The sequence below is a fragment of the Zonotrichia albicollis genome, chromosome 9, assembly GCF_047830755.1.
Source record: "Zonotrichia albicollis isolate bZonAlb1 chromosome 9, bZonAlb1.hap1, whole genome shotgun sequence".
In the NCBI taxonomy this organism is placed as follows: domain Eukaryota; kingdom Metazoa; phylum Chordata; class Aves; order Passeriformes; family Passerellidae; genus Zonotrichia; species Zonotrichia albicollis.
In genome coordinates this window covers 25,975,980-26,002,023 of record NC_133827.1, presented here as the reverse complement: position 1 = coordinate 26,002,023, position 26,044 = coordinate 25,975,980, and the positions used below count along the sequence as shown (strand labels likewise).

Sequence of the window (26,044 nt, the reverse complement as noted above, 5' to 3'; positions counted from 1 at the left end):
AAAACCTCTATCAGTCTATGTTTTGCTGGGGAAGGAATCAGATCAATGCCATTGTCATCAGGTCTAAGAGGAAGTCTAAAGGAACAAAGGTGGTTTTGGAGTGCTTTGTTGATAATGGAATGGACCTGTGTTGGTTTTGATTTTTTTTGCTCTGTCCTCATTTACTCTTCTGAAGTCTAACAGAATCTAGGAGGTAACAGCAACAAAGCTTTCCAGGAAAAAATATATTCAGTGTAGTTCACTCAACTGCAATGGGCTCCTTAATATCTAATTTTAAAAGTCATACTTAAAAACCCCACTACTTGATCTTCCCACATAGATTTTTTTTTTCCCATTGCAAGACAGACAGAAGGAAAAAGAAAGCTATGAACTAAGCCTTTTCAACCTTCATCCATTTTTTTTAAATGCTCAAAACAGCATCTAAGAGGAGAAGCAACACAGGCAAGATGATGCAGGTGAAAGCAGCGATGCTCAGAGCCAGTGTCCCTTTAAGGAGCTGCCTGGGCTGGAGCAGTCACATGGGCACGGGTGTGTGTGGCTCTGTGCTCAGTAAGCCATGCAGCTCTTGGCTGCACCAGCCAAAGTGTGTCATGTGAGCCAGGGGTTGCCATGGCGAGCACGAATGCAGCTCCCATCCGCTACAGCGCCGAGGCAGCGCAATTCAGATCAGCAATGCACAAATGTGATTTCCTAGGGGAAAAAAACCCTGCACTTTGCTTTGCCTAACATTTTTTATATAAAGCTGAAACAATTAAAATTATCTCTGAAATTGTATTTATTATAAACTGCTGAAAAACCTTTTAATTTCAGAACAATAGATATGTAACAAACACTAGCAGTTCAATCTTTGATAGCAGCTGCATTTTGGCATAAACTGCAGTACATGAATTTCAGAATATTTTTCCATTTAAATACCAAGAATGTTGAATTTCTTCAGAAAAGAAGTGGAGATGGCTGTTACAGTGAAATAAAAATCATGTCAAATCAACTCTAAAATTGACTCTGCATTTCTTAATGTGGTAATCCACATGCAGGCTGACATTCAACGCAGGAAATTTCTGTGAAAGATGTTCCTGACACTGAGGTAGCGTTTTATCATCAGAGTCTTAACATCTGCTACCAAAATTAAGCAGCTTGCTAATACAGCAGGCTAATGAAGACCTGCATCAGCAATGGGTTGCCATTGCTGACTTGGTGATGGAATGCAGCTGGAGCTACTTGCAACCCAAAGGCAAGTTTATTGAGGCATTCTGTTTCTGTGGGGGCAGCCATAGGACTGCCAGCTTGAGGTGAATTCCAGCAAGGCCCTTTCAGGAACCTCACTATAGCACAAGGATCTAACAAAGTGTTCAGAGACCTCTGGCATACCATGGCCTTGAGTGTTTAATACACATACAGGGGATATTCCTGTGTGCTACTGGTTTCGGAGAAAAGATTCAAGTCTTGAAATAATCTGAGAGAGATTCTACACAATAATTTATAAGGAGCCTAACCATAAAAAGTGAGTGCCCAAGCCTCTGAGAAATTCTGTAAAAGCAGATAACCTCAAAGTAATTGAAATTTTTAATGAAAGTCAGCCCTTTGTCTCCATGTTTGTAGAAGTGCCTGAAAAGGGATAACTTGTATTGAAAAAGAATTCATTCTCTCAGTATTTCCTTCCCACAAGAAGACCAAATAAAAATTCTATTTTATTTAAAGCCAGATAGACTCACCATACCCCTAACTCTGCCCATCACTTATAAGGGGCTGCTCTCAAGCCTTACAGCACCATTCAGCCTGTAATTGCTACCAGCTCAGGGCACATGGAAATGCACAGCTCTTTCAGCACAGGAAGATCATGGTGTTGTCTTTGTTCTTTCCCCTTATTAGAAGATATTCTGTTGGGGCTTCATGGGTTAATTTCAGATTCTTCTCTTTTTTAACCTTATGCTTTTTACTGCACCCTTACACATCTTGCTTCCAGTAGACACTATAGGGTTTTTTTCCAATAGCAATAAAATCCATTGCAAATCACTTGCTGATTTAAAGGAATCAGAGTACTAAAGCACAAAGTGATGCTCCAGGATTTCCTCTCCATTAGAAGAGCATTTAGCATCAATTGCTATTATTTTTAATCGGATGTCCGAAAAACTGAAGATCTACATCACTACTGATCCAATCAAGATGCTTCTCCCCCAACAAAATTACATAACAGATTGCATGATTTTTTACTGAATCTGCCTTGAATCTCTCTGCCTACAGCAGATGAATATAAAAATCTAACTACTAAAATACTGGATGTAGTCTCAGGATGAAAATAATTGATTTTGTTGTGCTACTGAGTTTTCTTAATGATAAAATTGTTAATGTCTCACTCAAATTCATCTCATCACCAAAACTTATAAAAATGAAATCACCAGACTCCTACTAATGTGCTTTTGGTGTTAGCAGACTGTTCTTAATTAGCCTCTCTTGGTTTACTTATTGTGGATGGCTGCAGGATTGTCTCACATCCGAGTCACAAAACTGAACATAAGATAAATAACTTCTCACACTCCTCAATACCTCTCCTTCAGCCCTGAGCATTCTGTAAACAGCAGGAATTTGCTACCCTATAGCTGCACACGGAGAAGCAAAACAAACTTTGTGTTTCATTATAGAAGATTATTCTCTAGATGGGCTACATTTTTAAACAATCGCTTTTTGCAGTAGTAAAGGACTCAGCAGTTTCCTTTTGTCTTTAAAGATTCAATTAAAAGTATGTTTCTGAAATTAAATTACAGCATGAAATTAGCTAAGGGTATGAAATACGGCATTTGCCCTGGCATTCAGGGGAAGGCTGTTCAAAGCAATTCACTTAATGGCTCCAACATGTGATCTCAACTTAATAACTAAAGTGCCCTCAGCTCACAGAGGATCTACTGGTGAGGTGCGCCCTGTATAATCCACCAAAAAGAGAAATGGATTAAACCCAGGTAAATCTTATTAATTTATGGAAAACCCTGCAGTTACTCTCATTTTTGATCTTTTAAAAAGTTACTATTTTGTCAAGAAACGCACTTGTTGGCAGGAATATTTCTGTGGGTTTTAGCTGGCTTTGGCCTTCTCAATCCTGACACATTCCAGAAACATCTGCTGGAGTCCATGGGAAGCGTTTGCTCCTCTGCAGCTTTCAGAGAGAAGTGCTGGATGTAATTCATCAGAACCACTGGGGACACACTGCAGTTTATTCTGTGCTCCACTAATATAAGGAAGGAAATGAGCAGTCCCCTAACTCCTCAGGTTCCCCTTTAGTCACCTGTTGGGTGCAATTTCAGCTCATGCTGTGAGCTGTCTTTGCCCTGCATGCACCGGGGTAGTGTTTCAAAGCAATTTCCATTTGGGGTCCTTGGGTACTGTGCAATAAAAAGGGAAATGAAAACAAATTCCACTGATACTCAGCTTCTCTGGGACCACAGCAGCTCTCTCTGCCCATTCCCAGGCTCCTGGCAGCTCACAGGGGGCTGCAGCACCTGCCCCAGCCCAGCAGGGCTCTACTCTTCCTGAAGGGAGCCCTGAGCTCAGGATACACCACACAAAAGTCTTTTTTTGTTGTTGGTGTCGTGGGGGGGCTTTTTGTGTTGAGGGCTTTGTGCATTTATTTGCTTTTGTATATATTTTTAGCTGACTTTACTTAAGATTGCAACTTTAATTAGAGTAGAAAGCCAGAAGGAAAAGTAAAAGCATTCTCAAATTAACTATAAAACCCACAGCTAATAATGTCTCTGCAATCCATTTCTTCTCTAATCTCTTCTTGCTCCTATTTTAATCCAATCACACAAAAATCTAATAGTGCACATACATACTTCTCTTTGCATACAAATTTTAGCCACTGATACAGCATAACTTGACAACAAGATGCCCTTCATCTGATGCTTCTGTTACATTCTCTTTTTCCAGGGACACACCCAAGAACAGACTCTCTACTTCTGGCTAAGGAAATAAACATCCCAATTAAATAATCAATTATCATGCATATTTCCCTCTGAAAGAATATAAATAAATAAATAAAAGTCTGCATAGCCTGTCAGGAGGGTGCTGAGGAGAACATGCAAAGGGCACAGATGCCTGCCAGCTGGATGGGGCTTAAAGCAATCTTTATTAATATTAAATCCAGCCAAATACAGCTGTGATTCACGGCCCTGAAAAGAGCAATGAACTGAGCTATTTTGCTCAAAGGAAACATTTGTTTTTCTTCAACTTTATGAACAGTTATTGTTTAATGATGGATTTTCCTGAAGATGCAGAAAGATTCGCTCTTACTATTCTAATGCTGGCACAAGGCATCAGCTCTGCTAGGCTCTCAGACTGGGGCTTGTGTTCCCCGTGTCTAGGACCATAGCTAGCTGCAATTTCACTACAATGGGCTGTAAGATTTCTTTTTACATGTTTTTTGTTCAAGTATCTGTCCTCCGGGTTGCAACATGTGCTTTAAACTTGGGTCAGAGGCAATTACAGACTTTGTCAGGGGTTAATGAACTTCAACATGGAGCACTTTTTGTAACTGGAAAACTTGAGACAGATCTATGCTTTTTGTTTGCGTGTGAATTGTGCTGTATTACTGAATGTATTCCTCCATTAATGAAGTCCATCCTGAAACAGTTAAAAAAATTCATCTGGGCATGCTTGAAAACAGTCTTCCTTTTTTTTTATCCGGTCTTCATAACAACAGTTTTAATTAAATTCTGCTTTACTCTTTGCAATTTTGTAACATACTTGAAGATATTTTCCAAACAAATGCAAACCTTTGATTCCATATAATGGCACCACCAGAACTCTACAGGATCATGCAAAATATGTCTATTTCTACAGCTCTACATGCATCTCTCCTGCTGAGAGGCCTTTTGGGTTAGCGGAAATGCAGGATAATTTTAACTATATCCTGTAGTTGATGAGTAATCAAAAGATAGTGAGAGAAGAGACTGGAAATAGAAGTGGGAACAAATGGCTACAAGCTGTCCATTAATACCCAGAGTGCCAGTCTCTCTCAGCAGCAGTGAGCCAAGGGCTGTGTCCAGCGGCACAGCACACCTCCAGGGTGACTCAGCCTGATGGGAGCACACACCCAGGGGGGCTCAGAGCCAGGCCAGCTCACCCACTGACACAGGAGCTCAGGCAGCTCTGTGAGTGCCAACAGCTTCCAGACACTTCCACTGGGTTTTAACAAGAATAGGGGACTGGAATCCCTTTAGAAGCCTTCCAGGCTCTCTATGACTCCACACTACTAATGTGCTTTTAAACAGAGCAGATGAATCCTGAGAGAAAAAAAATGCACTCACCATAGTGGATCAGTTTGAGCAATTAGTGGAACAGTGAAGGGAAGGAGACCATGTAAACTTCCTGAGAAGTAAAAGTTGTAGGCAGAAGCCCTAAAAGGGAAGTTTGTGAAAATAACATCGAGATTTAGATAGGAAACTGATAATGATTTCTGGTTTATTTCCTTGGTCTTTTGGATTGTGAGGCTGGATATCAGCCTCTATGGTAAATTTTAAATGATATTAATCACATGACTGTTCTAAAATAAAACTTCTCAGAATAACAGCAATATAAAATAGTTTGCATTGTGTCTGTTGTTTATTTTGTGTGGCAATAACACAGGCAGCCATATGGATATGAGCATTTGGAAGGGAGGATTTGTTGGCTAGATCATCACATCTGTTTACTTATAAAAGCAACAAAAATACATTTGGAGGTCAGTCACTTCACAACCATTTTTCTTACTCTTGATGAAAAAAAACTATTAATGTTACCCTTTCTACATTGAACCAATTACAAAAGATACCCCAGGATATTTTCATGAGAAAAAGGTTTTAAAATCATAGAAAAATTAGTCTCTATCACACCTCATCAGCCATTTCCACCATAAAAGTGGTATCAGAGCAATAACTTAATCTAGGATGAAATGAGCATGCAACATGTCCAGGAGAAAGATAAAGAAAACAACAGTGCCCCAGTTAAGCTTCCTCATAGCACAAACCTTTTGATCAAAGGAGCACGTACCACTGACCTCATATCCAGAAATGACATTCACCAAGTGAACTCAGATTTGAATTTAAAACAAAAACAAATAGAAATGCCTCAAAACAAACAAACCCAAACAAACAAAAAACTACAAAAATAAACCTCCACAACTTGTATCAACACACTGAGACAAAAACAATGGGTTAACAAGTTTGTAATGTATAATATCTCAACAATTTGTTTACAGGTATTTCAGCTGACGCTCTCACCATGACGCCTAATATTTAATGCACTTCCTTCATCATTTCTTTTCAGGTCAGGCTATAAGCATACTGTAATCTAGCAAGCATAATTATTCCTGCAAATTTAGAAAGGCACAGCTTACTACCCCGAATTTCAACTACAGACAGATGTTCAGAAAAATAGAAAATACTTTCACCTAAAGTATTGTTCTGATTTCAAGACAAAATCATAAAAATTAATTCTATAATGAAATTATTTTAGGCTATTTTTTATTCTGGTAAAAATACTTTGGTAAAAGCTCTTCAGCATGTCCATGTAGTCTAAGATTACACACATTTTCTCAGCTGAACAGAGCTTTTGGCAGTGAATAATCCCATGCATAGAAATCTTTTTATATTTTCTTGCTGTCACCCACACTTGATAACACAACTTTTAGCTAAAGGACACATAATTTACATCTTGTTCACAAGGGAAACTAAGGATAGGAATGACAGAAAACTACAGAAAGATAATACCTGAATTCAATTACTTCCATGATCATTTCAAAGCAGAAAAAAAAGCAAGAGAAAAATATGATCTTACTTTTGCTGATGGGTCAGTCTTCAGTACTTGGTTTGCCAAAGAAAGGAGAGGTTATGATAACAGCTGTTCATTACAATTCCTTCTTTACTACAAGAGCTTAACTCTGCCACTGTCTGGCTGGCCCATTTCTGCTAGCTTTAGCACACAACAGTGCCCCTAAAAGCTCCTCCTCTTGACAGCATCTGTCTGGATACAAGCACAAGCAAGGCTTTCCATAAAGCATTTAGGTCCTGGGAACAAGCTACAAGTAAGGGAAACCATTAGAAGTAAATATTTTGATGACTAAGTCCAGGATTTGGCAGGCAGAAATTCATGCCCACTGATACCACCAGCTTTATAGTAGAGAAGTCACATCTTCACAGTGTTACAAGTGAAAACTCCTTCCCTGACAATAACTTGAATGATGCACAAAAAAATAGAAGCACTCTGATTTATTCAACATATCCGAGCCTTCAGAGAAGGAGGGTTCATTATTTGTTTCTTACCAAGCTTTTGTATTTGTGCAAGTAAAAAGGGAAAACATTGGTGAAGTATCCACACAAAACATTAATAACTTATCTAAATATGTGCTTGTCAGTTATGGATGAGTCAGAAAGCAATTGCTAATTCCAACAGATGCCCTGTATAAACTCCAAATGCTCACCTTTTTTTCTGGCATCCATGACAGCTGAGGCAAATCTACCTTTTGTTGCCAGAAATGCTGCCTACAGCTGATATTGTATCATGTCAAATGTATGTCCCATGCCAGTGAAAATGATACTGCTCCATAACTTTATTTGCAATTTATAGGCTCTGTGGGCAATATGCCAGTACCTTCTCTTAATATGGACACAGCTCCCTCAATAGACAATGATCATGTAATTAGACCAGATGAATAAAAGATGGAAGAAAAATCATGTATACGTTAGGTCCTATATACCTACATATTTATTGTGCCTTACTCTCAGCTACTAATCAGCACATTAACCTTGTTTTCTCTGCATGAGCGCTAAGAACCATACTAAAATTAGGTCAGAAATTCAGATCAGATCAGCTGACTCAGCCCAGCAAGATTAGACAAAGCCTAGTTGCTGTTATTTTTCCCAATCCAATACGCTGTGTTTATCCTGCAATGTACAATGGATCCATACATTTTTCCCCACAATTAACCTATCAGAGCCAGACACCATGAGACAGCAATCACACTGAAGGTATATCAGTGCTACTGAAGAAACACAGACCAATGTATCCTTTGGAAAGCAAAGTGCACAATCAAACAAATTTTTTAAGGTCATTTTTCAGTTCTTGTTTCAAACTGCTCAGACTAATGCATTTCAATGAACTTCAGTCATTCAGCATAGTTATGAGATGATTTAGGTAAATAACAGCTGCTTCTCAATAGTGTTGTGTGTGAATACCACCACTTTATTAGACAAAGTATTACTCATTATTGTCTTGTGAATATACACAAACAGCCTTCTTCTAATAGAGGCCGTCTGAACACTAAAATTGAATAGCTTGTAAATAATTCAATAATTGGACTAGCAGGTAATTCTCTGCAGGTGCCAAAGGCTTTTGGCTGCTTTATTTTGATTCTCACATGCAAAAGAAGAGTATTTGTGGGAAGGCCCTCTCCTTCCCAAAAATCTACCTGCAGTTAATCACAGGGGATGGCTCCCTTGTTGCTAAGGAGATTATTTTCAGCTACTGGGAGTCTCCAGACTGGTAGCAGTTACCACTGCACATGTGCACCACTTGCTATCTAGGCCACGCTCTCAGGAATTAGGGATAATAGAAATACCCACCAAGACAAGGTAAAGACATAAAGAATATAGTACAGAACAAAGAAGAAATCAGTGATCCTACTTTCCCTTTCCTGACTGCTGCATTTCAATAGACAACACGGTCTTGGATGAATCCCTGGAGGTTACTAGAGAGAGCCAACTCAATTGCAATCAGCCTAAGTGACTTCAGACATGAAGGGACATTACCTGACTTGACTAAAGGAACCATGGTTTGCCATTGCTTTTAGTTTTTCCAACCAAAGGTTGATCTCAAGTATCTCTTTTTACCTCTCCAAGTTTACAAGGAAGAAAGAAAAAAGACTTAAAGAAAGTGCTTTTCAAGATTTCCTGAGGTATTTTCCTACATTGTTTCCTCAATCAGACATTATTCCCCCCTTCAGCATTATCGAGATAAGCCAAGTGGGGAGGTGTCACAGCACATGCCCCAGTGGAGATAGCCATGACAGAGTGTCACCACACAATTTCAGAAAGCTTTAAGCATTCTCCCATACACAGTAACACCTTACCTCATCAGAAGGCTTCAGGCTTCTGCCCACATAGAGTAACAGCAGGCCACTTCAGAAGGCTGCAAGCAACTGCCCTTCTCATTCTTTAGCCCAGCCTTTTATCCCCTCCTGTTGATGCACTGCACCTGTGTGCCCCTCACTGTTAATGCACTGCACCTGTGTGCCCCTCACTGTTAATGCACTGCACCTGTGTGCCCTCTGTTCCCTTTGGTGGTTGGTCAGTGCCCCTGGGCACTCCATGGCTCATTGCTGTCAGTGCTGCTCACCTGCTTCTCACAGCTGTGCCCATTGGGGATGAGGCTCAGCCCAGCCCCATCCCAATCACCACAAACTGTGTGCCTACAGGGAAGGATCAGAGGGGATCACTGCAAACAGTTTCCCACAGAAGAGCACTGTACTAGGAAATGTTATCTCCAAACCACATACAAATACATGCTGTTCCTCTAATAAGCCCACTCTGTTGGTAGGTCCTCTACCTCCTGTCTTCTGGCTCTGTGACAGAGGATAAATATTCTGTTCTCATTGATCTCAGTTGAGTGTGGGCAAGAATTTCATGGTTTGGCTCAGCCCTAAATCATCTGTACTTCTCCAGAGCTCTTCATCAAATCACTTTGCCAAGATCAATGAACAAAACCACACAAACCAACCGCATTGTAGGAAATACTGTCACTACTATTCAAATGTTGTAGAGAAACTTGGCTAGAGGACTATAAAGAAACAGGTAGTCCAAAAGTTACTCTCTCATGTCCCAAGAAACCTATTCATAACAAAATCTGTTCTGGTACTTAGTAACCTTTATGGTCGCACATATAAAAGTACATGCAAGCAGATTAGCCAGAGTACAGCCTAATTGGCTGTATTCACCCTAATTTCACATTATTCTTATAACTGACAATCCAAATAGTTCCACTTCCTGGAGCATAAAGTAGCCATATTTTTGCTTTAAATTCCTTCATCTCCCTCCTCTCTCAAACTGTGTGTGCAGCTCTTTTCCTTTCAATGTTCCATCAAAATTATCAGACTACCAAGGCGTTGCTCAAGCGTTCACAGCACAGCATGTCTGTTATACCTGGGTGTACAGTACCCAAGACATAGCATAAAATTTAATCACTTAAAATGAAATACAGAAGATTCATGCTGGGGGAAAAGATTCAAAGGACCTCCTATGAGTTTATGTTCAAGCCATCCATTCACATAAATGTCAAGGATTTGGATGGAGGATTTACCTCTATTACAGAATTTTGCCTCACATCTAGAAAAACAATTTTTTGTACTGGAAAATGTGTATGCAATAAATATTTATATCTATTCCATTCAACCTTCTTTTTCTCTCCAAGAGGCTACAGAGATTTCATTGATATCCACTGGCACAAGTGGCCAGGTCATGCAAGTGCTCCTCTCATTAACTGTCAATTAAAATCAATGGAATTGTTCAAGAAGAGCTGTTATAGGGTTCTGCCCATCAGGGGCTTGATCCATTTTCCTGTAAGTGATTGCAATATTGTTACTGACTTCAGAGATCACAGAATTGAAAGGGAAATGTAAATAATAGACGGTTTTTTGAAACAAACCTCAGACACCAGTGAGAAGGCTTTGAAAATTTACCAGATTTAAAACATCAGTTCAAGAAGAGTCTATTTTGACCTGTGAGACTGTCCCTGTCTTGCTCACACACAAATACATTTTTGCACAAATTATAAACTGTTCATCTAAAAGCACTAAGAGGATGACAACCCATTTGTCACTAGATCTACATCTATTCCAAGCACCCAAACTTTTTGTTACAAATCACACCTGCTCAAGAAGCCACACATGCTGCTCAAGCTCTGTCTACACAATGTAAATCACATGTGTTAGAGGCCTGACAGAGGCCAATGGTCTGTACTGCTTTTGCCCACAAGCTTCTTTGAAATCAACTGCTCTACACATATTTACCATATCTAAATCCCTTGCTTTTCATTACTCTGCCAGACCACTCATCTTTTTATCAAAATATTTACCGTTTTATTGCTTCTTCTTGTTTTCGGCGTTTTTCACTCTTTTCTTTCAAGTAAGCCAGGTTTGTTTCATTCCTCATGCGATCATTCTCTCGAGCAATGTCTGATGCATTCTGTATAACCAAGCCATCATAGGCCTTCATCCCCATATCTTCAATATACTGGAGAAAAGCGCCCAAAGTGACCTCCTCCTGATTAGAACTCATCATCTTGCAGGAGATAATGAACAAAGGAAAGCAACGTTTCCTGCAGGTTGAAAAACACATAATACCTTAATCAGTAGGAAAATAGCTTATGGTTTATGACAGCAAGATCATGTCAGTTGTAATTAACATCTCTGTAAGAGACAATTTTTCAGACTTTCCCATTTAAAGGATAATAAACAAAGCAATTCAGAGGACAGAACAACATTACTTGAGACAAGAGGAGACAAAACCAAGAATCTCTTCTTTCAGACAATGAAGATCCAAAAAATTACACTCTTTAAATCCCAAAAACCTTTCCTTCCACCCCTTTCCATTTCCTAGTACCCAACGGTTGCATAAACACTGCCATCCTGAATCTCCGTTTGAATTGAACTGAGAAGGTTCCATCACAGGACAAGAGGTCCTCTTTTACAGTTTAGATAAGGCTGCAACAGAGCAGATTACTGGAAAATAAAATCCTATTCTGACTACCAGAAAAAGTTCCTAATATCTGCAGGATATTCTAAAGTTCAGGTAAAAAGTATTGTTCCATTTTTTGAAACAAAAAAAGTTAAAAGCATTCTTCAGGCTCAAAATTCAGAAAGAAATATTGTGAAATATTTTCCTGTATTTCTTATTACTGTAATATGAACCCATGAGTCCTGATCGTCTGTTGCTCAGCATCTTGAAGCTCCAAGAATGGACAGGAATGCCCAGCTGAGCTGGGACCTTCAGAACAGACCCTTGAGCTCTCCAAGAATCTGTATTCCAGAGGTATGACAGACACTGGGGTGTGCAGCATCCCCAGGTAAACACCTTGGAGCAGAAATACTTAGACCCTTGGGTCATTCCTGGGTCTGTGGCAGGCAGCCTAAAAACTCTTCAGAAAGGCCCCAAAGGTTTTCCATTCATCAACAGAACTCCTGGGAGTTGCAAGAGCTCTGGTGTGTATAAACACATTGGTAAATACTACAGGAGAATAAAGGCAAGGTAGAATTTCAAGAGACAGACTGTCTATCTCTAAAGTCTGTGCTGGATAGGACTAGATAAAACTTATTAGACCACTAAAATAGAAGTTAAAAAAATAGGACTGTTCCATCTTATTTTAAATACTGATTATTGTAAGGTCCAGAAGCATTACAAGCTTGAATGGCATTACCTGCACACAGCCCCTTGAGAAGCCCTCATCCCCCAGGCAGGGAGTTGGTGCAGGAGTCTCTGAGTGCCTTGTTGGCAGAGCTGGCAGCTGAACTCAGCTCTCTAAGGCACCTTTGCTTATTCACTGCTACAGCATTCCTCCCTTCCCTGAAGAAGGATGGCGTGGCTTCTCGGAATCAGCCTCAGAACATGCCAACACTACAGCTAGAAAGGATCTTATTGAATAGGCAATAAGAATCCTGTCTGCACACAGATTTTAGGAGGAGGGTTCCTGTGGAACCAGTGACACAAATCTTTCCCCTATTTCTTACTACACTGTCATATTTCTAATATTTATTACATAACTGGAGCAGTAAAATTCTGATCTAGGCTGGCACTGGTTAAAAAAAAATATTAAACAATCCTAAGGATTCTATACATCCACTCAGGGCCTTCAGATCTGGGCCCTGACTCTGAAAATACAAGGGATGAAAAGAGTAGAGAAATATATTTCTGCCCTTGAATGTTATCCCCCTGTTTTGATCGGGGGGAACTTTTGAAGTGACAATGGCAAGAACAAGCAGCTAGTTTCAGGCACTAAATACTTTAAAAGCACACTGATAATTTTCCTTTTTTCTCTCGTGCCTGCATATCAAAGTTATTTCTATACAATGGTAACACAACTGTTAAAATCATAAAGACTCAGAGGATGCAAAGGGTTTTCTCCTATTACTTCTCCTGCCTTCCAAGAACAACCTTTTCTAACAACTAAGCCTGAACATGAAAATAAGGCTGATGTTGAGGGTCGCTGAAGCCATCTTTAAGCATTTTTAAGCATGGGTATAACCATCTCCTACAAATCCCTGCAGGGTAAATGCAGTGAAGGAGGTCTTAGTGCATCCCAATGTGCCTGCATGCCATTTGACACAGCTCTGACAGTGGAGCTGGCTGGAACTCTGCTGGGCTGGGATATGCATTCAGCAATTCTATATATTCACCATAAGTAGCACACTGTCTGCACAGGAGGATGTTGGAAGGCTGGCAGTGAGCTGAATAGACTCCATGAATGTTATGATTCTTCAGCAGACATAATTTCAGACTAATTCCTAACCTTGGTGATCAAGAAAACTAAGGCCAGATATCAAAGCCCCTTCCTGAGTCTCTCTCTACAGCATGAAGGCTACAAGATTAAAAGCAATGCTAACAGCACAGACAACTCTAACTCTCCCTTCTCTAAACTCCTCAAATGAGATCTGCTTTTTGATGGTTAAAATCTGGGTTGTTTCCCCAGTAGATGGTTAGTTTATTGTGTATTTAATTTTTGACTTCTAGCAAAACCTTTTTTTCAGCATATGTTGAATGAAATTCAAATAGATCTGCACAACAGAGAAATCTCACCCTAGTGACCTGAATGCCAGTATTGTCATTGATTGCTACAGTGACCATGTTTTATTTCTGAAATATAATAGGAAATTTTATCCTGAAGATAACTTCAACAGTGTTTCAATAAATGCAGTTCTCCTCCACTTTCCTCCAAGATACATGATATGCTTTACATTGCCTTTTGTGACTATACTGCATTTCTTCCCCTCATTTTTTCCTTTATTTTCAGAGATCAGAAATGAGCTGAGAATTAAGGATGTGCTGAATCTCCTTGTGTTATGATGTTTATTTTTTAAACAGGAGTATGAGGTCAGTCCAGTTGCAAAAGAATTAAATAAAAAACCCCTTTTCTGCTTCATGAACTGAGGAGAGACTTTATATTCTGGTTTGCTAGAGATTTTTTTTTATTACTAAACACATGCAAAAATTTACTATTTATTAAATAGATCAAGATCTCTTCTTTGTCTTAACAGGGGTCCAATCTCACAGCAGTACTGAGCAACTGAACTCCTCCTGTGACTGTTGACCCTCATGTGCTTGTGACAGCTAATTCAGTTTGGGGTACTCCTGGGGATAGCAGGGGACACACTGGTATTTCAGAACCTTGAACCTGCTCTAATGGCAGTAACTCCAAAAAGCCTCTGTGCAAGCAGCAAGCATCTTCTGATTCAAACTCCTTGTACCTCCTGTATATGTGGTATTTTACAGTTTCACTATGTTTACTAATAGTGAACGGTTGTGCATGCTACACTTAAGCAGGGATTAAAAATGCAAACAGCAGGAGCAAAAAGCTTAATTAATTACTGTAAACATTTTTATAGTCTTAGTATTCCTTGGGCAGCACACCAGGACCAATTTTACTTACAGGTATTAATGCCACTTCAGAGAATATGTTACCTTGAAAAATGTGTTCAGTAGCTACAACAGGCTGCAATCAACACGTACGGCCCCTGGAGTCCCATGGCAGTGCCTGCCTGTCCCCTCCGTGGCAAATGGCTGGACAGCACTGATCAGCTTTTGAGCAAAGGTTCTGATAAATAGTAAACTCAGGCAGTGAGCAATTCCTAACCATTTGCCAGGGCAGATACAGGCACAAGCAAGGGTTCTGTTTGAGTACATTCATATTTTATTAAAACTGTGCAAATGAAAATGGCTAAATAAGTCATGTAAGCTGAGGCCCCATGGTCCTGGTATCCCTGACATGCACACTGTAGTCAGGGACTTTGTTAGCCAGTAACAAGGACTATATGCAGTCACCTATGTATTTGTAATCAAGCTGCTTTCAATGCATTTTATTTTCTGAAATCAAGCAGTCCTGGAAAATTCTGACAGACAGTTGTAGCACTTGAGAAATTCTTTAGACACTCCTTTCTTTTCCCCTTCTCATTGTGAAGGAACAAAAGGAGACAACAGGGCAGAGGAAAAGCCTTGGAGTTCAGCGTTTGAAGCTAACATACTGAGAGGTCAACAAAAATTGTTTGGAGGAACTTGATTCTGACTGTTCACTGAGCATCTTTGAAAATCCATCTGAGCACAAGGACACAAAAAGGAGTTCTCCATCAGGTACACTTTGCTTCTTAAAGACTAGCACTCTGTGAAACCTCACTGAGAAAAAGCCACAATCACACTCATCTTGCTCACTGACACCTGCCCCTTCAGGTACGCCCAGACCAGAGCTCGTGCTGGCACAGCTCGTACATTCAGCTGTCAGCACGGGAGGAGAAAAGCAAGAAAGATTTTTATTTTTTTTTCCCTTCCCTGCCAATGCATCTGGTTTACTGGCAAGGGCAAGCAGTCCCCTTTCCTGGTTTGCCTAAAAATATTTGCATAACTAAATTAAAGATCATTGTATTGATTCAGGTACAATTTCTGTGAGAGCAGAGTGCATTGTGTTTCACAGGACATTTGCATACCTTACTTCTAATCTAACCCTTTGCTCTGATGCCTCACACACAGCATTTTGGATCAAACCACCTCCTTTTCACATGATCAGTGTGCAAAAATATTGATTTCAGAATATGAGTAATCAGCTGAATATCACAGTATCCAAGCAGTGCTACATGTGAAGATTCTGACATGCCATTCTCTCTTATTCACATCAGGATCCCCAAAATATCATTGCTTTTCAGCTTGCTTGACAGCCATAAGCTGCAGCTGTGCTGCATTGAAAATTGGCAATGCTGACATTAAACTGAAGAAGCTTTTTGAAGTAATGACAAAGGCACTGATTGCCTTCTTCCAAACCAGAGAGATTTTTTTAAAAAAAAATTAGCATAGAAGAAGAGACCATGGAAAAACAAGTGTGGGTTTGCCCAAAGTCCTGAGTCCAATCTCAAATGTATAAAGGCCTACTACACACCTCTCCAGTACTGCCTGATTCCCTCCCAAACACTGCCTCCTCTCTTTGAAAAAACATCTGCTTTCTCATTACCTTTTAACTCCTTCCACTAAATTCATTACATCCGAAGGATTTTGCACAAACAGGGATAACCAGCCATTCAACCCTCGAGTCTGAGCTGTTGTATTCTAGGTTCTTGCAAGAATAAAAGCAGCCAGGCCAGCCGTATCCAGTTTTTACAAACTGCTGACCACAGCAGCACTAATAAGGACCTAATGGTATTGGATGCAAAAAAAAAATACTTTCAGTGAATCAAGAAAAAATTAATGAGGGAAAAATATACTAGAGACTACTTTGCAGAACTCTGTCTCCTATCCTAACTGTGCTTTATAGCAAGTGATATTTTAAATATCCAAACAAGTGAATGTGATGAGACAAGTTACTAAGAAATGCCTTTTAGAGATGTATTCTCTGCTCATTCTTAACAATAAAATGACATTTCTGTTTTCACATACAGTAATGCCAGAAACTATAATGTCAAAGAGGAAAGACCTTCTGAAATAGGCTGCAACCTTCCTACTACATATCATTTGACAACTACATATGCAGCTATTTAAAGAAAAATGAGGAATCACTACTGTCATTTGAAAGTAAAAATACGCCTCATATTCTGGCTAGGATTGCAGATTATATACCTGGTGCTCATTGTATTGCACAGCATGAGCTCTAGCACCTGGGTGAAATCACTAAAGCTAAGCAGTGCTGAGCCCTTCACTTAAAGAGGTTAGAAGTGTCTCCTTCAGTAGACTGAAATTGCTACTGCATGGGTTTAAAGCAATAGTCAATTTCTGCAGATGTCCTACCTTTGATAGGGGAAAGCTGTGTTCCCCATAGTTTTAAGAACTAAAAAAAATAGCCTGGGCCTTGAACTTTGGCCCTCTTTCAGGGTGCCTTTTGAAAAGGAAAAAGGTCCTTGTTAACAATGACTCCTCTATGACTCCAGGATGTTAAAGCTGTTGTTTACTTTGCAATAAAGCACTTCTATCGCCTTTATTCCCAGAGGAAAATAAGGCTTCCTCCTAAACGTGTGGATGCTGGACAATTGCAAACCTAGATTCAGAATGGCCAGCACTAAAGTGCAATTATGACTTTTTATCATCCCATTATTATGCAGACAACTTATAAATAACAACAAGAAATAAAACCACACAATAAGCAGACATATACACACATTGTCTATGCAAATAGGAGTGCATTTGGACTCAGAAGAAATTACGAGCTTCTTGCTGATGGACTTATTTTTTTCCTCCTCTTTAAGAAAATGAAATGGAGATTTCACTACCAGCAGCATCATGTTAAGATGCTGTAAAATATTAATGGTGCAGTGGGTCTGATAAGTGACTATCATAGATGTTAGAAATTATTTCAATTAATTCATCAGAAAATACAAAAAGAATGGTTTTAATTATTTAACAGTGCTTTTTACAAACAAAAAAAAATCAGCTGCAAAATGTCTTTATTGCAAGCACAATCAACATGTGAAGTACACAAAACCAGTCAAATAGACTTCAGCTTTTAGTTTAGCAATGGCTTAATATCTTCTAAAAATCCATGCAACCTCATCACTATGCATTCTGACAACTCATTATTTCATTTTGTAATGTTATTTTTTTCATTCTAATTAGCACCATATTTATTAGCATGCTCATATGATGTATTAAAACAAGTACGTACCAAAATTCAAGTCCACGGGGACCGCTAAGTGCAATAATCAAAGGTGACTTTTGCCTGTAAAAGCCCTTTCCTGTGGTTATCTCAGTGCAGTCGGAAGGGATATTTCAGCACCATAAGAAACAGATTTTCAGTTAGGCTCAGTTTTTTCTTCAGTTAAAGTGCATTAAATCTTGTTGGCAGAATTGCCCAGATTGTAGAACTCGACATCACTATAAGTCAATGTGTTATGTTACAGATCTTCTTAACATACGATTAAAATGGCATGGAAAGTTTGGCTTTAAAAATGAAGTGGAAAGAAAAGACAGGTGCTTGCTTCTTTAAATCCACATTCAGAGAGGACAGGGTACGGATAATGGGAGGGTATAAACAACACCCTGCGTTGAGGTCCAGCAGAGAAGAAACAGGATGATTTTTACCCACTTCACAACACAGACGATTACAGCACCATCATATGCACTAACACAGAGATTTCTAAGGTGCCTCATTTGAATATGTTCTGTGGAGACAAAAAGAAAGGAATATAAGGAACAGCAAATATCCTATCCAAATGGCTTCTTGCAGCAGGAAAGATGCTTGCTTGCTCATTGCCACTTACAGAAGGTCTGAAACAGTCTGGCTCGTGGCATCGTTCTCTGTCTCTCCCCCGTGACTACAGGCAGGCTTGCTCTCTCCAGCTGCCCGTGTCCGTGGATGCTGCTGCTGATTAATCAGGGATTCTCAAACAAAGAGCAAGCCTACCTTCGGGTGCCAGCAGGACTGTGGGGCTCCTCTCCCGCTGCAATCCGGCTGCAACCAGCATCCTAGCACCTCGGACAGCTCCGCCGCGCCGGGCCCATGGACACGCGGCACGCCGGAGCTGGGGCGCGCCGGAGCCGGCGCGGCAGCCACGTCGCTCCCGCCGCCGAGGCTCGGGCGGCGGCACAGCCTCCTAGCTAGGCAACAGTCTCGCCCTTATCGCCACTGCACTGAAGTCTGATTAGCAAATAATCCAGTGGGGGGAGAGGGGAGGAATCTGCATGAGCAACACTGTACATCACATGGAGTCTATAGGTAGGAAAGAATATGAAACAACGCCCTTTCCCCCTCCTTCTCCCTTCCCCCCAAAAAAAGAGAAATTGTTCTTCCACGGAGAATGTAGTAGTTAACCTTTAGCCCATATTATGGCTCAAGGAAATGAGTAGCCACTTAAAAGCAACACCTAAGCCTCGGTTTGATACCTCACATTGATGTATCTTTTGCACTCACCCTCACTGAAAAGCAGTGCAAGGCACACAATTACTGCTGACGCAGATGAGAATGCTGCTTGGGGAAGGAGGGGAGGAGCTTCTCAGCCCATCAAAACAACCTCCCACCACCTGCTCCCATTGCACGAGAACAAAACTACGCAGCTCGGACAGACTGAGCGTGACATTTATTCCATTTGCCTTATATTGACATGCACACTCTGGAAAGAAGCATTCTGTTTGAAAAGCATTCAGGGTGAAACTACACAGTTTTATGCTCATCCAGAATTTGTGTAATGGTTTGGAAGAAAACATTTCCTTTCTTCTGAACCTGATCAATCTGTGTTATAGCTCCTCCTTGCAGAGTATGTGCAGTTTTGCTTTCTCTCCCCCAAACCTGCAGCCTGGACACAAAGCAAAAGCGTTCACTCCCTGCGCCAAAGCCAGGGAAAGGAGCGATGGCTGAATGTGCAGAGATTGCATTATCCCATTGTCAAATGACATTTCATTCTTTCTTTGAGTTACAGGCATATTTTTCTTTAGCATAAATCTTGATTCTGATGTTACAGTAACAGTTGAATTTATTCCTAAAACTAATAATAGAAATTATGGTCATGGAATGAAATCCTTTCAAAGTAATGCATGTTCACATGAAAAACTCTGCTGGTACATAAATAAGACCTCACCTTCAGAGCACAGGAGAACTCTGCAGATTTACTACCCCAAAACTGGAATATCAACATTACCCCATGTTCAACAGCATTCAAGATAGCCAACTAGACAGATTGAAAAACACAGTGAGCACCTTCATGCATTGGAATCACAGCCTGAAGAAAGCCTGGTGCTAAAATTGTCTCTCACATTGACTGGTAATACATTTCATGCGCTTCACTGTAGTAATAGTGCATGTCCCAGTACACCTCTTGCAACCCCATGAAACAGGGAAGTGAATTTTCCTCATGACATGCCCAAGAGACCATTTCAAAAGGAAGGGTTACAAAGCCTGAAGAACAGGGTTTGAAGATATGGAGGGCATTTCTTTCTGTTAAGGAAAAAGATCTGGAAGGGGAGCACCTACAGTGTAGAACTGGAGGCAGTCCTGTTAAGAGAGCTCCTTCCCTAGCCCAGGGGCTAGCCCCCAGCTCTGCTTCTGATTTTTTACTTCCTTCAAGGATACTTTAAGAGAAGCTGTGGCCATATGGTAATTGGGAAACTTTTTAATTTTCATCAGCTGGAGATTCCTGTCACATAATAGCCTCTTATTCCCAATACTTTTCCAGAATTAAAGACCTTCTCTATCTCTGCCCTAAGTCATGCACTGAAAACAGAGAAATTGCACAGTCAAACTTGTTTCCAAGTTACTTTAACAAGGCTATCACTAAAGTCATTACAATTTCATAAGCAACTTGAAGCACTACTGCTCTTAAAGCGTGAAACACTTGCCTATGTCTTCACTGCATGGTTCATCCCAGTAACAGGATTCCCTCAGATACAATCCTGACTACCTATGTTATTGCATCTTTTGGCAATTTCCATATCTTCTCATACTTGCACCTGGGAGTCATGGGTTCCTAGGAATCATGTGTCCATCTGCTGTGGAAAGAAACATCCTTTTTTCTTTCCAGTAGAATTGTGGGAAGGGCACTGGAGTTACAACATCTGCAAGGCTGGCAGTTCCATTCCTGGTATTGCACATAAATGTTTATGATTTAGTGCACAATCCAGGAAAAAAAGGACCTACAGACTTGAACATGGCATCTCCTGCATCAATGACAGAGGGGCTGGATCAAAGTTCAGGTAACATGTTTTGTGTTGATCATTGATTTTTCCACAGGTTTCTGCAGAACAGTGCTATTCACCTTTAAACATCTTTAACAACAACCCTAATGAATCCACAAATGACTTTCACTCCTTGGTTATAAAAGAAGCCTAGTCAGCATGAATATATGCACCTCCACAAATTACTGCCTGAGTTCTCATGCTGCAGAGGCCAACACCTGCCTTCCTGAGCTCCAAAAGCCAGCAGTGGAGAACCATGCATTCCCCACAGTAACTGCCAATCCTCTCTTCCTATCTCCTTTGCTCCACATCCTTCCCAGAGTCTACAACCACTCAATTCCAGCAGATTCCCCTTGCATTTTCTTTGAATTTCTGAAGAACATGTGCAAGGCTTCATTACATACCTGAAAGATTGACCCATTTTATTTCTGTATGTGTATGCACATGCTCACACATATATAACAAATATACATAGAGAGAGATGTGGCTTGACCTGTGGTTGACATTTGCAAACCAGGAAAAGAGAACATGCAAAATGTGCTGTGGAACTGCTCATTGGCAACTACTAAAAATTGTTGTGGGACACCCCAGTTTCTGCCTGGCCATGCTGGCAGTGGGCTGGAGCAGAGAATATGTAATGAGGAGACAGAAACCTCTGCAGGAGGCTCCTTTGTCCAGGGCATGACAAGTCCTTTCAGCCTCAGTGATAGGTTGAGGATTTGCAAGGCCTGAAGATTGCAGGCAGCACAGAGACAAAGGGCTTTCAGGAAGAGGAGAATACTCATTTAAGATCCTAACTACCACTTAGTGACTGAGAAAGACAGTCTGCCTGTTCCTGAACTAAGAGAAGCTTGAGGACAAATGGATTAGCATCAGTGCCAGTGATTCAGTCTCTGCTTGGCTGGTGAATGGAGGAGAAAGGTTCTCCAAAAAAAGCAAATCTCAGGGCTGTTTCCAGGCCTGAACCTGATAACACCTGAGTTGATGCACAGACTGTTATGTAATTATTTACATTTATGAGGGTCAAAAGGTGCTTAGATTTTTATTTGGATTAAAACAGAGTTAATAAATATTTTTGAATGGAAATGGGTTAATTTGGTAAGCCCAGAGCTTACCATAACTTGGACCTTAAACAGACATCTCTTTTGTTTGTTCATGCTCTTAGTACCCACCTACCATCATGCTAAGCAAAGAGAAAACTTAAAGATCTATTTGCAATTATTTTTCAACCTGACACGCTGAAATACTAAATGGAGCCTTCAAGGCTGCTTTTCCCAAATTATTTCATTCTATGCCCGAGATAAGCTTTAACATTCATGCTTTTCCCCCTCAAGCATTCTCATAAACCATTGAAGTTGTGCAGTTGCTCCCTCTCCCACCCTTTTGCCCCTCTCTCACTCCTGACACACACACTGCTGCCATGGCAAGTAAAACTACTCACACAATGAGAGAAATGGAAGCTCTCAGTGTTCCATTGCAGCATTTGTTTCAGCTGTTTCCCATCTCTCTGTAGCATTCTTTCACTTCCCTGGAGCACACTAGCTCTATCCCTCTCAGCAACAGACTATCCACCACCACCATGCACATTTCTCTCCTCAGAGTTCTGAGAGGATTCTTCTAAAGGTAAAAGAGTAGAGGGGTCCCTACTCATGTAAAAAGCCAATTAAAGTTAAATGCTTAACTGCCATCTGTGCCTTTAAGAAAAATCTCTTAATTTTCCCCAGTGATCAGGTTTTTTCACATGGGACCAATTTTGCTGTTATTGCTCAGGCAAAATTCCCATTCAAGTCCACAGGGAACTTTGCCTGAATACAAAATATGGAGCAAAACCTTGTGCTTATTTGCATAGACCACAAATCACAAAGATCACATCCTGATGCAAGTGACTTATCCTACATGACAGCTAGCACAACTAGGCTATTTTTAACCATTATTTTTTGTAAAATATTTCATGATATTTACCATTCAAAAAAGAGTCAATTGATTCTTTTTTCTTAAACTGGATTAGATGGAAAGATTCTGGCTGCTTTCCAAACCCCTTAATTACTAAATGGTACATTTTCCACAGAAATGTTAAGCTATAAGTAGTTCTTCTGGAGCCAGTTAGCTCCTAGCTAAAATCAATTAAAGCTGGTAAAGATACATTCTGTGGTCAGGTCCCAAATACAGACATCTGTATTTATAGCACAGTGGATGCTGCTAAAATCCCCCAACAGAGATGCAGTTGCACTGGCAAAACTGTGCTCTCACTGCTCAGCTCATACAGGGGGCAGTAGGTGGGTTTATTACTCCAGGATAATCCCAGCTGCGCCAGTAGATGTGCCAGTACTCACATGATGCTCTATTTGTGCTCTGGTAGCCTCAGTTTTCTAGCCCCAAAGAAGCATTCTTTTTCCTATGGAGTACAAAGGCCAGGCAGTTTAAGCTTGTTTGTCACCTCCCCACCCTGCTGTTCATTCCCACTTGTGAGGGCTTGCAGGGAACTGGGTCATGGAAATGATCCAGAACAGAACTAATTTTGGGTGAGAATGAGGGAGAATCTGAAAAAAACAAAAGGATGGTGTTCCTTTCAACCAAATCACTTCCTTGCACTCCACAATGCAGAGGGCACTTCGCAGCGTGAGAATGGTACCCCTGCCAAGGTGATTCGTGACTTTTACTGGGGTGAAAATTCCCCATGCTACAAACACTGCTTTGCTGGGAATGAGTCCAGTGGCCAGGCACTGGTGCACTGGGACTCAGCCTGCTGAAGACAATCCTGCAGGCAGCCAGGTAATGCTCCCTGTCCCAGAAACCACAACTCTGGTGAGTTTATGCAACCACCCAGCTGCCTCAAGGCAGAAAAGAGTATGTACACAGCACACAAATGTGATCCTGTGTGTAAGTTGCAAAGTGCCGTACCAGACACTTGACAATCTCTGTGAATTCCAAATCTGTATAAACTGGTACTGCAGCCTAAAAAACAGAACCAAGAATGGAGCTCTGCTTCCCTGCCACCCTCAGCTCTTCCTTTGGCCTTATTCTGGCACAAATGTCACTTGGCCGTGTGGTGAAGCAGATTGGGAAGCTGATCAAGCTGAGAACTAGCCTGGGATTTTGGCACCGCATGGATCTTGTTATTTGTGAGAAGACCACCCTGCCTATGCAATCAGTGGGCAACAGAGACTCAGTACATACCAGCAGATGGAAGGCAGATCAGTTGGGTCTCATTCACGAACATCCAACTTCTTGCTTTTATCCAAGCTGGAGAGACACTCAGCTGTGAGCAAGGAGCTCTAGTGAGCTACAAAACATCCTGAACTCTGAAACAACTGATGATGAAGTCTAGAGCAAGAGGTCTTGGAATCAGAGATGAGAAATTCTCCAGAAATTTGAAGTCTCCTATCTGCACTTATTGATATAATCTGCAGGGTTTTTTCCCAGTACTACAGAAAAAGCAGTCCCATAAATCCATTAAGAAATGGGCAAAGATGGGGAAAGTCAGCTTTATTCACGTTCACAAAAAAAGCATCCGGAGCACTACATAAAATCCCAGTAAATATCTGAAGACTGGAAAGACTCAAAGAAGAAATTGCAGTTTATACTATAGGACTGACAAAGTGGCAAAGTCATCTATTAAAACATAGATTTGCTATGTACATTAAGATGGTATTTATGAGTAAATTGCTGCTGTTGGTTAAATTCTTTAAGGCGCTAACTGTAAAGAAACTGAAAGATGCTATTTGTTCAATGAAATATACTTTGTACCTATAAGACACACAACTATATAATGTATTTTTAAATGTGTTTTCCTTCAGTACTTAATAAAAATCCACATGAAAGGTTTCTTGCTATATACTTCAGAGCAAGACAGGAGGGCAAGTGAAATATGAATGAAAAAGCTGTTAGACCTCTAGAGAAAACATGCACAGCTCAGTGAGCACTAGGGAAACCAGAACTGAGGAGATATGATTTAAAAAAAAGAAAACAAAAAGAGAGAAATTAGAGAACATTGGGAAGATGATTTGAGCCAAAGAAGAAATGGTCACAGCAGAAGAGATAGAGGGCATGCACATGTGCTTGTTTCTTTGTTTCCTATTCCTAATGAGACAAAGATGGGCTCAGTAACTCCTGAGATGAAAAAAATTATCTCAAAGAGGTTTACAGGCATGAAAGCTTCATAAAGGGGCTGTGAGTGGTGAGGAGGGCTGGGTACCTCACCCTGCTCATATCACCCAAACCAGCTAGTCCCACTCGGATAGGCAGCAGCAGTGTGAGGAGCTGGGTAGGCTCAGAGCTTCCTGAGGGGCTGTGGGCAGCAGGGTTGGGACATGCTCAGTCTCTGGAGCCCGACCCAAGCATGGAGAGCTGCAGGTGGGTGATGGAGATGGGCTGTCGTGCAGGCAGAAGGCACTACTGGCAGTTTGCCCTGGTGGCTCATGGCCAGGCTCCCCCAGCCCTCCTTAGTTGTTCCTGACCTAAACCCTGCACAATGATCCAAGCTTAACCAGCACCAGGGGAGGATCTTACTGTCAGAACAGGCTGGTGACAAGGTGAGAGGAAATGGGATAGCCTGTTGCCATCAGCTGACCAGTTCCCCTGGTCATTGACCAACCAAGATTCTGTGAGGTCAACAGGGAGCAAAAGCCCAATTTGCTCCCATCAGCTCAGGGAGATAAGTCTCACTTTAGGCATCTGAGGGACTAGACAAGGACTATGTTAACAGTAACTATTCTCTTACAGTCAGAAAGTCCTATCTCCACAGAGAAAAAGGCTGAGGTTTGCAACATGTAAGTCACAGTAAACACTTTGACCAATATGAGCAATTTTTTCATGCCCAGATATAAAACAAAATTTTAAAAAATCAAATTCTTCTAATTACTAATGAAAGAGCAATTTCCTGCTGGCACTCCCTTAGTAAATTCTTAGGAAAATCAGTTTTTTCCTCAGCTATGGCTGGATAATCATCATATGTCAGTTAATGTATTTCTGGTTTTCCCTCCTGCATATTTTCTTAGAGAAAATATTATGATCCTTCATATTCTCTCAGTATGAAAACCACTCCTATCACTGGATGAGCTCATATTGCCACCACTCAGGAAGAAAGGAATGTAAATGAGGAATACCAATTAACCCCTTTACAATTAAAAATATCTCTCTCTATTATATCACCCATTAGTGATACTCTAGTTAAT

At 40.7% G+C, this 26,044-nt stretch overlaps 1 protein-coding gene across 3 annotated transcripts in view; it reads right to left on the bottom strand.

The window, feature by feature from the left end:
- Positions 1 to 19,223, bottom strand: part of NYAP2 (neuronal tyrosine-phosphorylated phosphoinositide-3-kinase adaptor 2) — a 134,580-nt gene extending 115,357 nt beyond the window's left edge. Inside the window, exons 1-3 of one of the 3 annotated variants that reach the window (XM_005489312.4) lie at positions 19,114 to 19,223; positions 17,869 to 18,364; positions 11,095 to 11,337 (exon numbers count right to left, since the gene is read on the bottom strand). In XM_005489312.4, the coding sequence (XP_005489369.1) occupies positions 11,095 to 11,300 (206 nt within the window). In that variant the 5' untranslated portion in view covers positions 11,301 to 11,337; positions 17,869 to 18,364; positions 19,114 to 19,223. Of the gene's footprint in view, positions 1 to 11,094; positions 11,338 to 17,868; positions 18,365 to 18,463 lie in introns of all 3 variants that reach the window. The other 2 variants (XM_014268680.3, XM_005489311.4) reach the window with 2 other exon arrangements.
- Between the last annotated feature and the right edge of the window lie 6,821 nt (positions 19,224 to 26,044).